Source organism: Arachis hypogaea, chromosome 6 (genome assembly GCF_003086295.3).
Source record: "Arachis hypogaea cultivar Tifrunner chromosome 6, arahy.Tifrunner.gnm2.J5K5, whole genome shotgun sequence".
In the NCBI taxonomy this organism is placed as follows: Eukaryota; Viridiplantae; Streptophyta; class Magnoliopsida; order Fabales; family Fabaceae; genus Arachis; species Arachis hypogaea.
In genome coordinates, this window is record NC_092041.1 from 112,338,134 (window position 1) to 112,356,637 (window position 18,504).

Here is an 18,504-nt window from a genome sequence, read left to right on the forward strand (position 1 = left end):
TCTTGATACACTTAAAACTCTTCCTATATTATGATACATGGACACCGACACAAACACAACACACGACATGACATATAGACGTATGAATTTTGAAATATTATAAGACATGAAAACACAACATATATATATATATTAGATAAATTACAATAATATTTTTATATTTTATTGATATTAAAATATAAAATAATTTTTAATTATTTTTATTATCTTCTTTTAATTATATAAAATATTTAAAATACTTTTTATTTTAATAAATAATAATATATATTATTTCTAAATTCACTTCAAGAATACATATTAAAAATAAGACTGGACATTGACACGTGCATGATGGTATTTAAGTGTGTTAAAGTATGTTCGAAAAAAACTTTTATTTTCTATTAAGACACAATTAAACACAACAGACACGTATATCAGACGAGTGTCAATAAATGTCATATCCAAAATATATTCAACATATAAATACGATAACTTAACAAAATGTCCGCACTTCATAGCATATATATAGTTACATGGTTATTGTGATATCACCATGCATCAACCCTTTGTAAAACTGCTCGGAACTTTCGAGTGTGAGAGATTTGTACTAACTACTAAGTTATATGTAATACAGGAAGAGTTTTAAGTGTACCGGGAATGTCGATGTTTCAGTTGTTTTAACCGTCGATTTGAATTATAAAAAATATATAATATATATTAATTAAAATCTACGGTTAAAACAACTGTAACATCGGTATACGGTGTTTCTCGATACACTTAAAATTTTTTCTATAATACAACAATAACGTTAACTATCTTGTCAATCTCTTAAACTACTATAACAAATACAGATTTTAGCAGCGATAAAAAACTATTATTATAAACCAAAAAACCCATTTTTAAAATTTTAGGTAACATTTTAACAATAATTTTTGAATTATTCTATGTACCACCATTATCAATAACAATAAACAACAATTTTTTTATCTAAAGCAACGACAATAAAAAAACCGTTGTCACAATGACAATACAAAATATTGTTACACTTACATTTGTTATTCTAACAAACAAGAGTAAATACTTAACCCGACTCTTGATAATTACCTCGAGAGAATAACCAGGTCCTTAACAAAAAAAATATCATTTCTAGCCCTTAATTTTTATTTTTATGGGGTTGATTAACTTTTATGCCAAAAAAATCATTTTTTTTACACAGAAACTAATTAGTCCCATAAAAGTAAACATCAGGGACCGAAAATAGTTTTTTTTTTTGTTAAAAGTCTAATTATCTTTTGTGGTAATTGTTAGAGACAGTTTAAGATTTTTCTCAACAAAACAATGATTTCATAATCTTTTTTAAAGAACGATTTTTATTACTGTTTATAATTATACAACAGTTTAGAATCATAATTAGATAGACAATGATTTTACACCATTACAATTATGTTACTAATTTAAACAACAATTTTAACATCATTATCTTTTTGTTGATGAATTTAGATTTTACACCATTAATTTTTGTGTTTTTTTTAAACAATTTTAATACTAATTGTCATTTTGTAACTGTTTTTAACAACAGTTTTAATACTATTACTTTTGTTTTGTAATTTTTGGCAACATTTTTTTTGTAATTATATGTTTTTTGTTCCCCATGATTTATTTTCTCATGTTGTATTGACATTAGTGTTTCAACTATTTTTTTAAATTTAACATCAATAAATAACCTTAACTATTTAATTTGAATCAATTACTAATGAAAAGTTATAGAATATTTGTTATCAAATTTTATTTATAAAATATTCTATAAGATCTACACACATTATATCATCGTTACAAAATATCACAATACTAATTTCAGTCATAATCATTTTTTATTATATTATTATTGTTCAAAATACCATAATAATATAGTAAATAATGTTATAATTAAATTTTTGAATAATTATTTTGAAAAATAAATATTATGTTTTTCATTCTAAAATTTAGTAGCTAAAAGTTTATGACAACTGTTTTGTTGTGTATTATAAATTAAATATTTTTAAAGAATGATTTTTATGTATACTATAAGTTAAGTATTTTTAGAAAATAGTGATTTTTATGTGTATTATAAGTTAAGTATTTTTAGATAATATGTTTTATGTGTGTCTTTTGCATAATTATTTAAACAACACTTTACAATCATTGCTTAATAAAAAATCATTGTATCAGCTTTAAACCGTTCTTTACAATAACTTAAAAAATAGTTTTATTTTGTTGTTATAAAAAAAATAAAAAATTGAATTTAGACAATAACACTATAAAAATCATTGTCTATAACTATCTAATAGAACGATTTTAAAACATAGCAATATTTAGCATTACTAAATCTTATATTTATTGTAATAAACATACTACAATATATATTGCATACGACATCTTTCAGTACATTTAAGATATATTTTAAAAATATTTATAATTAAGACAATTATTCACAAAAATATATTTTTTATATGAAAAATAATAACTAAAATATTTACACATATTATATTAAAGAATTTAATTAAATACGACAAATCATCAAATAATTTTTAGTTATCATCATCAATCTTCACATAAAACATTGTTATATGTGTAATCAGTTTTATTAAATGAGGATATTTTATGAAAGAAAAAGTATAGGGTACCAATATACTATCTACTAACTTATTATCAACAATAATTAATTATTATATTTTAAATACATGTATAAGGAGATACATCTAAAAAATACATTTATAAAGACATTTCTATTAAACACAGCTATAAAAAAGACATTTTTATTAGATACATCCGTAAAGACACTTTCATTTTATACAGTTATAAACAAAAAGTTGGCAAAAGTTGACAGAAATACTGTTGGTAACGTAACAGGATTGTAAAAAGAAAATATCTTTACACAAAGATAATATTATGAACCATTAAACATATCAAATTATTTAATAATTTACAATATTATTTTCGTGTGAAGATATCTTCATGGGTATATCCATCTTATTAAATATCCTAAAAACATAGAAGTTTCTTTTAGTTAGGTTAAGAAACATTGGGTAAAAGCACTTAGGGTTATTCCATCTTGAAAGCCGATCCTAAGGTCAACACCACCAACATCAAATGGACTCTGCATGAAATAAGCAACCTGAGGAACAGGAGTGGCAAGTGGAGAAGCATAAGCTGCTTTTCTTCCATGAAAGAACTCAATGTTATGGAAGGGCATTCTCGTCCAATCACTAACAAGAGTTAGTTCCTTAAGTGGAGGCAGAGAATTATTAGAGCCTAACTCCAATGCATCAATGTATGATTTGACATAGCTATGGTTCACAGCATTTTTGGCTTCTCTTATTTTCTCAATGATCAATTCATGGGAAGAATGGTCCAATAATTGTGACACAGACATCATAAGTGAGGCAAGAACATAAGCATTACCACTGAAGCCTTTTGGTAATGGAGGCACCATCTTGTTCCTTGTGTCCACTGCAAATTGAAGGCATACTACCTTCTCTTTGCTCAGCCCTAAAGCTTTTGTCCTTGCCTATAATTAAAATATAAAAAAAAAAGAACATAAAAATGTTGTAGTACTCAAAATAATATAATGTTTAGGTTCACACCGAATATTTAAATTAATACAAATATGAATAAATTATTCACATATTTTAATTTTAATAAAATTTAATTATTTTTATTAGAGATATAATTATTTATATTGTCTTCTTCGATTAGCTTAATCTTTAATTAGGATAAATGATTTATAATATGGTATTAGAATTTTATATTCAAAAGGTCCAAAAATAAAAGAAGAAAAAAATGTCTATGCAAAAATCTACAAACACAGAAAGAATCTCTTACTCAAGAGAAAATGTTAGAGATATAACCATTTATATTGTATTTTCAAATCATCAGCTTAAATTTTTGGAAAGAGTGATTTCATGATAATTCTAAAAGTTCTTGAAAATTACTTTTATAGAATAGATTAGTCTGATATTTTCAAAAGACACATAAATAATTATATTTTTAATATTTTTAATTCATAGTAGTATAATTTGTAGACAATATATATATTTAAATTTCCTCTGTTTTATGTGTTTAACATATTATATCATTTTTCTTAAAAGCGTTAAAACATGAAAGAATAGTTTAATACTTTAATTAACTCTTGTTAACACCACCACAAAAAGTTATGTGATTAGATAATAATTAAAAATAAAAGAGCTTTATATTCAGAGTGTACTCAAATAGTATAAACTCATGACATTTAAAAAATATTTTTCTTCATTAAAGTATATATTTCTATAACTTCTGTCCCAGTTTATTTAATATTTATTTAGTTGCAGGCCCATCAAAATGCCTTAATTGAGATAATAACACAAGAAAGAATATGAATTGTCGCTTGTTACATGAACAGTGGACCCCTTGCCTGTTGCATGTGCTAATACTTTCAAAAACTTGCCAAATCATGTTTATGTCATTGTGTGTTTAGATTCAACAATTATAATGGTGGGTGCACACACTTACTTCCCTTATATAAGTAGCAAACAAAAGAGGTCAAGAAACAAATAAACATTCATATCAGCTAATCAGATCTTTGTCACACATTTTTTTTTAATATTTGAAAATGTTTCATTAAAAGAACTCATTATTAGCTAAACTTTAATAATAATCAATAAAGAAATAGATAAATAAATAATTAACAACAAACATAAATTAAACATTAACTAACTTACCTTCCAGAGATGAGCTGTAAGAACCTCAAAGGTTGAGAATGGAAGAGATCCTGTCTTGATGGAAGATAAGTACTTCCTTTTCAAGTTATCTATCATTGCAGCAGATAGATGATAGGTCTTAAGAACCCACTTCTCTTGATAATTATTTTCGGAGGGTTCATCACTTCTACTTTGAAGTAGTGTAGCTGCTGCAGTTGCTTGCATTATGAGTTGATATAAATGTTGTACTGCCATAGCCCTAATTGGTTGATTATTATGCTCATCATGAGCATAAAAATTCGAACTTGAAGGTAAATTCAGAGACCCTTTTGAAAGTTGTTGCTTATTATTATTACCACTACTTAGAAGTATTCCCCTCTCATGCACTGGTTTTGGAAGCTCAAGAGGCTTAGCTGTAATAGCCTTCATAATTTCAGAATTTGAAGCCCATGCATACAAGAAATCATAGGTTGCTGGTCCATCAAATAGTGAGTGGCTTGTTCCAATGCCAATTGAATACCCTCCACAACCAAATTTTGTTACCTGTCAGATTATCATAACAATTTTGTTAGTTTATTTCTTATTAATTATTTTATTTTTCATTTTAATATAGTATCAATTATCATTAGTGTAAAAGTTTAGCATATTGTTATATAAACATCTATTATATATACTGTCATATATATTTTTGTTTTTTCTCGTATCTTTGCTCAAGCTGTAATCTTAATTAGTTATTTTTTTAATTTTTATAATATTTATTAGATAAGTCATAAACTAATAATTCAATTCATTACAAATATAAACTCCACTATTTAAGAATTTATTTCTGTCCAATGTATTACTAAATACATAAAGTATAATTCAAATTTTTAACATTTATTTAAATAAACAAGTGAGATGATCGTTAAATAAATTAGTTTGTTAGGTAAATAGTTAATATATATTAGAGTGTGGTAGAAAAAACAAAGAGATATTTCTACAATCCAACAAGAATAAGATACCGTTTGTATGAATTGCTTTGAATAGGTTAAAAATGTGAAGGAGCTAATAATGATTTCACAAAATATTAAGGTATACTATACATACTATATACTTAGGGCACACATAATTCAGAGGGGCCAGTTTGATTTCTCCTTGTTAATTAGTCCTTACCTTCATTTTAATTTTCAGGGTCTGAGTTGTACTAAAATTTAAAAGAAATTAAAGACAATAATACGGCTAAAGCCAATTAAATTTACGAGGCCAAAAATTCTGTCTATCCCTTATTATTGGTGTGCTGTGTGTGAAGGAAACATGACCCATGTATTAAATTAAATCACAAAGGAAAAACCCTAGCTTTTGCTTGCATAGATCAAACAAATTAAACATTCTCGTCAATATTTATAGTATATAACTTTTCATGGGGAAAAGAGTTGTTTTACTACTTAACATGGATTAGAAGGAAAGTATCTAACCATAATAAGAATGTTTTCTTTAAAAATCCCATAAAAGAAGTAATTCTATCAACATGGAATTTTCATGCTCAAAATTTATATTCAAGAAATTGATATATGATCTCACCTGAGCAACAATCAAAGGCATGTTTGAGAAATTGGGATCAAAATCAGGCTTATAAACAAGATTCTCGAAGAACTCATTGTACTGAGAAAGATCCCCAAGTTGTGAGATTCTAGCTTTGGTCTCAGCCTCCACAAGAATTGCACCTTCATTATTGCACCAAAGATTGAGCTTTCCATCACTTTGATTATTATTATTATTATTATTATTATTATTAGGGTTCATCATCATCATCAACCTTCCAGCACCCGGGTACCACATAATCAAGGTCTCTTCCAACCCAATTTTCAAGCTGTTGAACACTGAATTGAGGGACAAATCGTTCTTCATCAAGTTGTTGTAGAAGAACACCAATTGCATAAGTCTTGGACACTGCCTATCCAAATTTGAGAGGCTTAACACCCTATGAGGTTGTTCAATCTTTGGATGCACACACACAACCCTTGAAATTGAAACTGTTCCATTATTTTCATCATGTGGTGTAGCCATGATTGAAATTGGAAAGTTGTAAATTTATGTGAAATTACAACTATATTTTGTATATAATTTCTTATAAGTGATGAATGATAGATTAGCTATATGGAAGGTGAAGGCTTATTACTACATATATAGGAAGAGATAGATTATCTTTCCTTAATTAATTAATCAATAATGCTAGGAAACTAAGATGGTTTTAGCCAAATATTTTTGGGTAAATCCAAAACTTCTTTGTAGATGGTGTTTATGCTAGGTATTAGGATATTTCTTTTCTTTGTAAATTGAATGGATCTGAATCTATTTTTTTATTTATCATGTTTTAGGCATTTGAAGAGGAAAGGAGGGTGAAGAGACGGAAGCTAATTGAATCAGTTTTCGTGATTCACGTTGCAATAATGATGAACGTATCTCCTCCTAATTTAAATGTAGTGAAATATTTAATAACTAATATTTTGAATCATAAATAAATAAAACTAATTATTATATTTATAATTAATTAAGTTATTCCATTTTTAATTGATTTAGAGTTGGTTACTTGGTTAATATACTTTTTCTTAATTAATATTATATAGTTTTGTTGGTAATTAATAAGCTAAGCTTAGCTTCTTGTAGAAGGTGTTTGTTGATAAGAATAATGTATGTTGATGCTAAATAATAATATTTAGTCATAATAACAAGGTAGAAGCGTATCTTCTTTATTAGCAAACTATATAGTTAATATAATATTTTGCATGGTACTGTAGTATATATGTTGTATGTGTGTAGAAATAAAAAAAAAAAAAAAAAAAAAGAAGTATGGGTGTGTAGCCGACTGTATTATCTGGCTCCCACTACACATTGAAATAGACCTATTACCTCTCTACATGTATTATGATATATGCTAACTCCAAGATGATTATCTTTCCTTTTTCCTTTTTCTTTATTTGATTTCTTAATTAATAGTGTTGCAAATATAATAATTTATGTATCTCGCACTTAAATTTTAAAAAAAAAATTATAATATAATATCAAAATTTTTATAATTTAAAAATTTAGAATTTAATTTTTATTGATGTTTAAAATATAAAAAATTAACATAAAATAAATAATACCTATAAAAAATAAATATTAAAAATATAATCATTATGAATATAAAAAAAATTATATTGACGTATAATTATATATTAATATTAGAGATATAATTATTTATGTATCTTTTTTTATAAAATTAAATTTAAAAAAAATATTTTATAAAATAATATCATAATTTTTATGATAAAAAAATTAAAAATATAATTTTTATTGACTAAAAAATCAATATAAAGGCAATAAAAGATAACTATATTTGTACTCATAATTTAATAATCTTAATTAGCTAGATAACAATGTCTACATACATATACACACATAAAAAGTGAAAAAAAAAAAAAGAGAAACGGGATTCTTATTTAATACATCAATGAGATGCATAAACTACAAAAAAATGTATGATATACATATAAAAAATTAGTTATTATATATTTATAAATAAATATATACTTCATATTTTAATATATTTTTTATATTAATATTTTAATTTTGATTTTAGTATAAGATTAATAATATAGTAGAATAGAGAATAGTAATTAATTTTGCAAATTGAAGAATATTACTGTGGATGAAAGCCGTTATTCTTTCTATGAGACCCACAATATATACATCTAATTAGAATATTGAATAATGAATAGCATAGCATATACATCTTCCTTGCGACATTAATGAGGTTTATGAACGTTAATAAAGTTCACAGAAAACAATGGGACCTAAAGGCATTAAAGGAACTTTCTTTTTGTTTTGCTTTGAGAATGAAAAAGATCTGCCTAGTTGAAAGAAAGCAAAGCAGGAGAATGTGGATTTTTAAAATAAAGCCTTGTTGGAAAAAACAGGTTAGCATGTCTAAGGAGATATATTACTTATAAAATATAATTTCGATACATTATAACAAATTTTATATATGTATTTAATTATGTATTGTGATATAATTAATAAGAGTAGTTATTTTAAATATTTATTGCGTAAACAATAATTTAAAAAAAAATAGATGTAATTGATTAAATGATTATTAATAAAAGGTATTACACTAAATTATACTCGTATCCCTCATATCATATTTTATTTGATTATTTTTTATATAACATAATAAATACAAAAATTATAGAAAATATGTAAATAATATAAGTTAAAGAGATCAAATTAAATTCAATTTTCCACTTCATATAACTACTTTTGAAATTATTTTTCTAAAATAGTGCAAGAGACAAATATAAAAAATAAAGATTTATCTATCATGTGTTCTTAGGACTATCATGTGTTTTTATTAGGACTATCATATGTTCTTATATGTTAGTATTATAAAATAAAAAAATTTCGTTAAAAATATAAAAAATTTAAGTTTTTAATATATTTATTTTGTATTTATTAAAAAAATATTTAATTTTTTTTATTAATGATAAATTTATTATGTGTTCTTAGAAAACATATTAGATAAATAAAAAAAACTAAAGTATAAATTAAATTATTTCGTTTCTTTTTATATATAAGTATAAATTTAATAATAAAATATGTATGACAAAATAGAATGAGTATACAAGGTATTTTTGGAGATGAAAAAATTAAAGGAAGGGAGAATATTGAGGGTTAGGGGGAAGTTGTTGTTAGTAGGCATGGCATGCGTGCATTTGAAGGCCAGGCCTTGTTTTCTTGTCCCTAACTTTACCAGCATTTAACACATTTTCAGGTCCTTAGCTTTTCACTTTCTTTTTCTTTCTTCATCTAATCGCATCACTCACCCTTTTATATATGTTGCCTTTGTATATATTATCATTAATTGTATGGTTTAAAATGCTAACCCTTCTTTTGGCGGTGCTAATTAAATTTTCATTCTATTATCAACTAGTGCGTATCTATATTTATAAAATAGTGCCCATTATTGAGGTCCAAGGGAGTGTATTCCTACTTTGAGCTTCTGAATTTTATTATTCTTAAAAAAAAAAAAACAAAAAAACATTGTGGCAATCAGCTTTTTTGAACATATAACTTGCTTGAAACTAATATGTACATTCGTTTTATTTATTTGTTGCATTGTTATATAGTATGACAAAAGTAAGATGCATGTATTAATCATTACCGTAGTTAATTACATGAAAATTATATTAGCTAGTTAGATATAGAGATATAATCATTTATGTTATATTTTGTTTGTCAGTCTAAATTTTTTGAAAAAGTAATTTCATAACAAAGTATCAAAATTTTATATTCAAAAGATCTAAAATTCGATCATTGATGAACTCTAAAAAAAATAACATAAGACAAATAAAAAAAAATCGATACAAAAATTCAAGTAAATCCAAAAAGAATTCTCTTGCTCAAAAAGCTTAGAGTGACTCTTGTTTGAAAAAAAATATTAAAATATAAAAATATTATTCATACATTAAAATTAGCTACTAAAATCAGCCACCAACATATTTGTGTATAAATATATATATGATTTAATTTATTTTTAATGTATTTTATTTTTCAACATATATTTTATACTGGTAGTTAATTTTAGTGACTAATTTTAGTGTACATATAATATAGTCAATAAAAATATAATTATTTATATTTCTCTCTCCTAATAATGTGCAAATAATATTTTTTAAATATTTTTTATGTAAAAATCAGAAATGAATCTCTAACATAAAAAAAAAATCACTAAATTAGCTATTATATATTTGTATATAAATATAATTATTATTTAATTTATTTTTAATATATATTTTATATTTTAACATATTTTTTATATAAATAATTAATTTAATAATTAATTTTTTTATACACGTATCGTTTATAACAGGCATGCATGGTTGAAAATATTAACGTTTTGAGTCTGTCATTCCACCAATTGAAATATCTATAAATAAAGCCAACCAAGAAAAAAAAGTTATCATACTCTGATAAATACGAAAAAAAAAAAACCTTACTATTCCTCATCAATCTAGGGGTCTTTTGAGACACCTTTGGTTAACTTGTTAACCCTTTTATTGAATTTTCTTGTCTTCTTATTATTATGCTTATTATATCATCAGCAATATATATCTTGGTAAACAGCATACAAAACATACAAACTTTTATATAGAATCGTTTAATCATAATGAGAAATTAGGTCTATTTAAAGTCAACACACATTTTTTTTACTTTTTATTAAAAAATAAACTCTCATACACAAATAGTTTTGGATAGATCAAAATAGAAGACCAATATATCAGTTTTAGTTTTGGAGTAGATATTTTTTAGGGTTTTTTTCAACAGATATTTTTAAAGGTTCAAAATCTCCACGTAACATAAAAAAAATTAAAACAAAATATGTTGTTATAAAAAAATTAGTAAGATATTTAATAAAAATAACGTTAAAGTGCTTTGTTTTAAAACTAATGATAATTATATTAAAAACTAGTATGTGGATTATGTCTTTATGTGAAAAAATTGATATAGTTGAGAATCATTAGATGATTTGACGGATTTAATTAAATTATTATTTAATAATTCTCAACTATTAACTTCACATAAATACAATGAAAGTAAGTGGATTTTTTTTTTTTGTTCAATTGTTTGGTACAATTTGATATTTTACTATCAATCCCGTTACGTTACCAACAGCATTTCTGTCAACATCTCCCAACTTTAATTGGGTTGGATTCCAAGCCCAATTAATTCCAAAAGCCACATCCCTAATTAATTAACCCAAATTAATCCTAATTTCACTAGTTTACCACACTAACCCTAATTCATCCTATATCTTTTTTTGTTACCGTGGACACACTCCCCCAACTCCCATATCCTTTTCCAGCGGCGCATACCCATCAACCCTGCCGTCTCCGCCGGTCGTCGCCATCAACGAAAGTCAACGCCGCCGGAAGCCCAAAAAAGCGCCACTCACGAGTACGCTCCCACAGTCGCCCAAGCGCCGCCGTCGCTGTTGCATGTCGTCTTCAAAGGTATCTTGAAGATGTATCCAGTCGTCCGGCATTCAACCCGACGCCGCAACCTAGTGCCGCCTCAAATTTAGTTCTGTAATGCACAGCTTGCTTGGCAGAACATGGGTGTGTGTGCTTCAATTCTAATTTGGACACCATCCAATTATCCTTCTGCCTATCAAACATCACGTACATCCTTGCTTTGCATTCGGCTATTGTTATTCTCTTTACCCAAGTTGCTACCTTCACTCGAGACTCCCGATAACCTTCACGACTACAGTGTATCAATTGGTTAATGGGTATATCTTTGATTCCTTCCTGGTCTTGTCAAAGTTGGTATTCTTAATCCTAGTCACAAACCCAACTTTCTTTGCATAATTACAATAGAACTCTTGTGCCTCTGCAACAAATAAATCTTAATCCTTCGTACGGGATTTCCTCTATTGAAATTCCAGTGTGATCCGACAACTGCAAATCTATTCAGAAAAAATATCATTCAACACAAAAAATACTAAACTAATTAATTTTCAATATCTCGCTAATTTTGTGACAAGAATAAATTATGTTTCACACCTCATGATTGATTACCGTAGCATTATCCTCTAATTGAATAACGTCTACAGATTCTTTTTCCTGGAATCGATAACCGAGTACATATCACAAAATAAGATAATCATCCACCATTCACACGCATAAAAACACTACCAACAACCACTTATCATTTTATAATACCTACTAATAAACAACCAAAACTAAACTGATATAAAACATCACTATCCATGATCATATCCTAAAAAAAAATTAATCAAAGCTGCAAACATTAGCTGAACATGGTGAACAAAAGAATAATACACTACAGCAGAGGCGGAGCATAGCGGCGTTTTTTAAAATGATTAGCGGCGGTTTTAAACCGCCGCAAAATCAAAGACCGGCGGCTCTCCTAACTGCCACAGTTATGGGCGCGGGGGTTATATTCGGCGTCGGTTTTTAATAACCGCTGGCATAACCGCCGCCAAATCAGTATTTCGCGGCGTTCGTTCAAAAAACCGCCGCTAAACGAGGGTGACACAATTACTGGCATGTTCACCGGCGGTTCCAAAACCGCCACAATTCAGTTTGATCTTTGCTTGATGCCGCTTGTTTTGCGGCGTTTTTAGAGCCGCCACAAAACGGTCCAGTTTTTCCGAAACATTCTCTGGCGGTTTGTAACCGCCGCAATCTATGCAAATTTTCCAATTACTTTGTTCGATTTTCCGGCTGTTCTAAACCGCCGCAAAATTAAGAATAATTAAAAAACAGGAAAATAGAATTTTTATTAAAAAAATCGTGTAATTTTTAATATCAGAACTATTTTGTTTTCTTTTTGTGGCTTTTTAGATTTTTGTAAAATCTTAAGTGTTAATATATTTTAGATTTTAGAATGTAAAATTGTACAAAAAATAAATAAATTATCTGCAAGCCAAAATAATATTTTCATAAAAATATGAAGAGTACAAATCTCTTGCAAAGAGTTGCATAGTCTAATTTAAAGAAAAAAAATACTTGATTCGATCCAAACACTATCTAATCCTACTATTATTGTTCACTCTTTCATTCGACGGAACTCATCCCTACAGCGATGTCTCCCGGCAACTCCTCACCCTGCCTTTGAAAAAGATAAATCAGAGCTCTCTCCATCGCCTGCATCTTTTTCTTATCTGCTGCTGCCTCGTCTTCCATCGCCTTCCTCTTCAACTTCTCGCTTTCCAATTCTGCCTCCAGTGCACACAACTTCCTCTGGGTCTCCTCTTCTTCGACTCTGTTGCCTGGCGCACGTGAATTCGAACCAAAGAGTTGGGTAGGAGTCGGACCGAAACCCACACCATGTACTCTACCCGGTTTCTCTTTACCAAAAACCTGAGCAATGGAGTCATTTTGAGACAACACTCTAGAAGATTCATCCTGTTGCTCAATCTCCTCAATTCTTTCCTACAGACACAAATTAGCAAATACAATCATAGCATTTACCGGTCTATGTCAATAAAAACTCAGTCAAATATGAGAGAAAGATATATGGTTCAAAAGTAATTTATGTAAAACAACTAAAATAACGCACGTCACATAGGATGTTGCTAACACTATAAAAAGAAATAAGGAATAATTTAAATTGATTTATTTCAATTTAAACCTAGCTGTCTCTAAATTACATAGAAGTTTAAACTCTCTAGAAATAACTGAGGTAAAATAGCAAACTTAATAAAAGAAACCAGTTTTGGAAAAAAAATTTTCCGTGGGTCCATTTTGAATTAGGATTGATAGAAACTCATCTTTCAATACCTTCTTGCTGTTTCTAACCCAAGTCCAAACCATTCAGCAAAGAAAAACAGAACAAAATATAATAGAGAACTAAACTATTAACGTATTTGAAAACATAATTTTACCGAAAATTTATGAGAAGTAGTACTTACACCAATTGCCCTTGCTTCCTCATTCATATAGGAGCCATCATTTTTCTTGTGCACTTTTATCCATAGCTCTTCTCTACCAATTCTTCTTCCTTGTTCTTCAGACTGTAACAACAACATTTACGTCATTACCGTATTCCACACAATCAAGAAAACTGAAGTCATATAGATAGTCCAAACAGTGAATAACAAGTGGAGTACCTCTTCTTCCATCCGCCGTGCGAAGCTTTTTGAACCGCCAGTGTGGGTATATACTTGTTTTGATCGATTAGTCGCGTTCTTCTTGCATTTCTCTTATCGGTCCATAAATGCCAAATTAAAGTCACAATTAGATACTGATTTAATAGCACTTAATGCTACATAAAATATAGCACATTCTACCAATGGTATACTGGATTACCTTCGTCTCAGGTTTGGCGCGATATTCTAGAAACTCTCTCCAGTGCTCTCGATCAATTCCTGGCGGACGGTGCTCGATATTCTGCTCAAATGTAAATGTTGGCTCGTAGAAGGCATTATACAACCTCAGCCTTGTTTCCTTCCAAGACCTTCCCATACTTTGCAAAATATATTTCTTGATACTACCTTCACTATCTTCGTCAAAATGAAAAATTTGCTGCACATATAAATGAACAATAAGTAGATTTGTTAATAAAATAAATTTGTTACAAAGGGGTTTTAAATCGTTACAAAGGGGATTTAAATTGAAGCAGATTTGAAAAATTTACTGCACATATATTTCATAATACAATTTGTCAATAATTGAACAATAAGCAAATTTGTTACAAAGGGGATTTAAATCTTTACCTTCACACATTCGTTATACACCTTGTTTTTAGTGGTAACCTTGTGCCAACTTTCCTTACCGATAGGAAATTTTGCGTAGTCAGATCCAAGCAGACCAAGCACCCCACTTAGCAGTCCAGCCTCGTCTCCAATTGGCTGCATTTCGTTGTTGAATCTCAGCACGATCCTTCTCCCATTAGGCCGTTCCATAGCCTCCCTCACGCTTAATCTTGCCGGCTTGACTGTGCCGTCAGAATCTATAAGCAAAATATAAATCCTTATGTGTGCATCCGTTGTTGAAAGTATGCACGAAAAAAATTATTTAACATAGCTCAAATCGATCATAGAAAAATTATAAAATACGTTACCGATTATCTTAACTGTCCAAAATTCTGTAGTCTTGCGCCTTTTACGACTCTGAGCTCCAGAAGCACTAGAGTGGTCGTCATCTTCATGATCACGAGATTCTACCTCTGGAGCATTAGCCTCCAAAAGGGTCTCCTGGCCTAGCTCCGAGTTGTGAACGCTATTTGCGCTCATTTGTGTAGCAGGCCTAGGTTCACTGCGCGGCGGACGAAATGGGCGGGAAGTTGGAGGGATGCCGTCACCACCAGCGGGGAGGACTTGAGAGTCAGCCTGGTGGGAACCTGAGCCCGAAGGTGGAGCGGTTAGAGGTTGCTGACATCCTGGTCCTGATTTTGGCTTTTTCGTGTACCGACCTTTCCTAGCCATCTAAATGCCATAACACCAGTGGACACGATAAAATCAAGTCAAATTAATATCCAATTAAAATAATTTTTGTGTAACCATGATCGAGTTCGAACAGCATTCATCAACAATTATAACAGAAAAAATCACTGGAGCAGAAGGTATATACATGTTTCATAATCTGGGTTTATAGTAGTCAATAGTAATGATTTGCTACAAGAATTTAAAAGATGCATTTGAACAATATTGCCCGGCACGTCAGAATAATTAGCAATGTGAAAAACTAAATTTTTGACACAGTTATCTAAATGCATTTACAAGCACAATACAAATGCACTAAAATTGGACTATTAAAAATACTACAAAGTCCTGACTAAGAAATCCACCAGCATAGATCTCTATATAAGCATAATTTGTCTGACCTATATATAAGTTACAAATATTTGCTTATCTGAAATAGCTAAATCTTGAAAAGTTAAATAACAAAATCTAATAGAAAAAATGTCCCTGTATGACCTAATTAATCATTAAAACTCTAGTATATATGGACCAAATTTTCTAATCTTATTGTCGTGTAGCATTATATCATACCACTAAAACAATAGTACTCACTCTTTTGGAACTGCCGAAATCCATTCTTCTTCACTAAGCAACCTTATTTACAAATGTGCCATTTTATTAAAAAAAGAAAAATAAAAAAAACAAGCATACTTTGATTATATAAAAAATAAAATAATGTTTCACCCATGACTCTATTTTTGATTTGTTCATTACCAAAGTCCAAACACAAATAACTTTTAATAATGTGTACCAATGGTAACGTGTAAACAGGGGAGAAGTTACAACACATAACACGCTTATTTGCTAACCAAGTAACTATTCCAATTTTATTGTGTATATAATAATTGGTTAATAACAAATTTTCAACCTATAACTGGGAGTTCTTAATTCCCAAAATCTCTACCCTTCATCATTTTTTCCTAATTACATTAAACTCCCAAGCATATCCTGAGTTGAAAAAAATGGCATATATGATAAATCAAGTTGTAGACGGCATAAATGCAAGCTTATGATGCATCCAAGTTCATCAAAACATATTAAAGTCAGAATCTTCATGGGTACATGAGAAGCAAGATAATTACAGTAGTAGTAATAAACCTATACTCCACCTCTCATCCTAAATTGTGAAAGTAAACACACCACTTGTTTCCCAACAAGTATTGACAGATAGCAAGAAGCAATAACATTAGAACATCACAAATGTATTTGAAAGAAATTGGGGTGGTTACCGGGATAGAGAGGGTGGCAGGTTCTGGAACTTGAAATGATAGAGAGAGCGAGGTGACCGGGAGGTTCTGAAACCTGAAAATCAAGGATGCGGATGAGCAGTACTCTTCGTCGACAACAAAGACAGAGCAGAATAGTGAGCTAGGGCTTTGTGGGTTTTAATGTGTATAAGGAGTGAGGAGAAGGGGTAGGACGCAGTAGCTGGGTTTTTTTGAAATTGGGTAAAACCAGATCCACTAGTTGTTATATAATGATCATAGCATTGCCCAAATAAAAAGAAAAAATTGTGAGACGCGGGAATGATTATAGCAAGAGGAAATTGAAACAATAAAAATATTGTAGAATAAAAATTTATTACCGCTTCTTTAATTTAGAAATATTAATAATAATAATTTTAATAATAATAGTAATAATAATAATAATAATAATAATAATAATAATAATAATAATAATAATAATAATAAAAATTTCTCTTTAATCCATTTTAAACCTTTTGTATTAACTAATGTTAAGTATATCCATTTTATAAGAAAAAAATATTTAATTTAAAGTAAAAATCCATTAGTACAAATTTTATTATTTATCATTAAATTTTATTTACCAAAATACCCGTTAAAAATTTATTCTTTTATTGATTAAATTGTATTTTTAATATAATTTAATAATTAGATTTTTTTTTTTAAATACCTTACAAGAATTTTTAAATTTTGGTAAATTATATTTTTACCAAAATTTCCGTTAATAATTTTTTTGTATTTTATTATTAATTCTTCAATATCTATAAATAAATTTTGATTGTTATATATATTAACAGTGATAAAATTTTTGTATTTAATGCTAAAATAATATATTTTACTATAGACTTATTGTCCATTTCAGGATCTATCCCATAATTTACAACATCCCTATTATCCTGGTTCTTGATCCAAATTTCTTCCCATCCATTTCTATCACATCTATCTTCACTATGGTTATGATATTTCAGTGGAGGAGAAACTTTTCCCAATTTTACCGCAGTTCATGGTGCAGCTGGTTCTTATCTTTCTATTTTGCAAAGGATTTGCCATACTTTCTATTTACTCATACTGTAGCATTTGTAGCATTTAACAAGATTTGAACTTAAATTTTTCACTAGTTATTATTCCCATTTAATTGTTTGCAAGGACTTTGCACTTAAACATAAGCATTCAACACCGTGAAATTGAAATAGTGACAATTTCATGGCAATTGAAACCTTTATTTTTTTGTGTATCTTGAATGATACACGTGTAGCAAAGATATTCTGCAATGCCTGGAAAATCAAATTGGGCTTGTTGATCATTTGGCATATTTTCATTGCCAACAACAATGAAACTGAATTTGTCCCAAAAAACTTTATATTAATCAGCATCTTGGAGTAGTCAAAATAAAAAAATGCAGAAATAGTTAAAATAGTAGACTAATGGTCTTCAATGCAGCATACTAACAATCCCTAAAAATAATATGAAGCGTTATAAAGTCACGACAACTTCAAAACACAAGTTTTCGGCATCCTATAAATTTGAAACCAAAATTTTCAATTATACTATTGCAATATCC

The 18,504-nt window shown here is 28.4% G+C and overlaps 1 protein-coding gene across 1 annotated transcript; it reads right to left on the reverse strand.

Moving 5' to 3' along the window:
* Nucleotides 1-2,813: 2,813 nt before the first annotated feature.
* Nucleotides 2,814-6,811, reverse strand: LOC112754200 (brassinosteroid-related acyltransferase 1). Its single transcript, XM_025801766.3, has 3 exons — nucleotides 6,255-6,811; nucleotides 4,716-5,237; nucleotides 2,814-3,526 (listed from the first exon to the last, which is right to left on the reverse strand). The coding sequence occupies exons 1-3, from the start codon at nucleotides 6,738-6,740 to the stop codon at nucleotides 3,026-3,028; spliced, it is 1,509 nt and encodes a 502-aa protein (XP_025657551.1). The 5' UTR covers nucleotides 6,741-6,811; the 3' UTR covers nucleotides 2,814-3,025.
* Nucleotides 6,812-18,504: the final 11,693 nt, after the last annotated feature.

What these genes read in the sequence shown, in the direction of transcription:
- LOC112754200 (XM_025801766.3), bottom strand. Translation starts at nt 6,740, where the DNA reads ATGGCTACACCACATGATGAAAATAATGGAACAGTTTCAATTTCAAGG. An exon ending in TGCCTTTGATTGTTGCTCAG is followed by an intron (nt 5,238 to 6,254) that starts GTGAGATCATAT and finishes ATAATCTGACAG; the next exon opens with GTAACAAAATTTGGTTGTGG. An exon ending in TTACAGCTCATCTCTGGAAG is followed by an intron (nt 3,527 to 4,715) that starts GTAAGTTAGTTA and finishes TTTTAATTATAG; the next exon opens with GCAAGGACAAAAGCTTTAGG.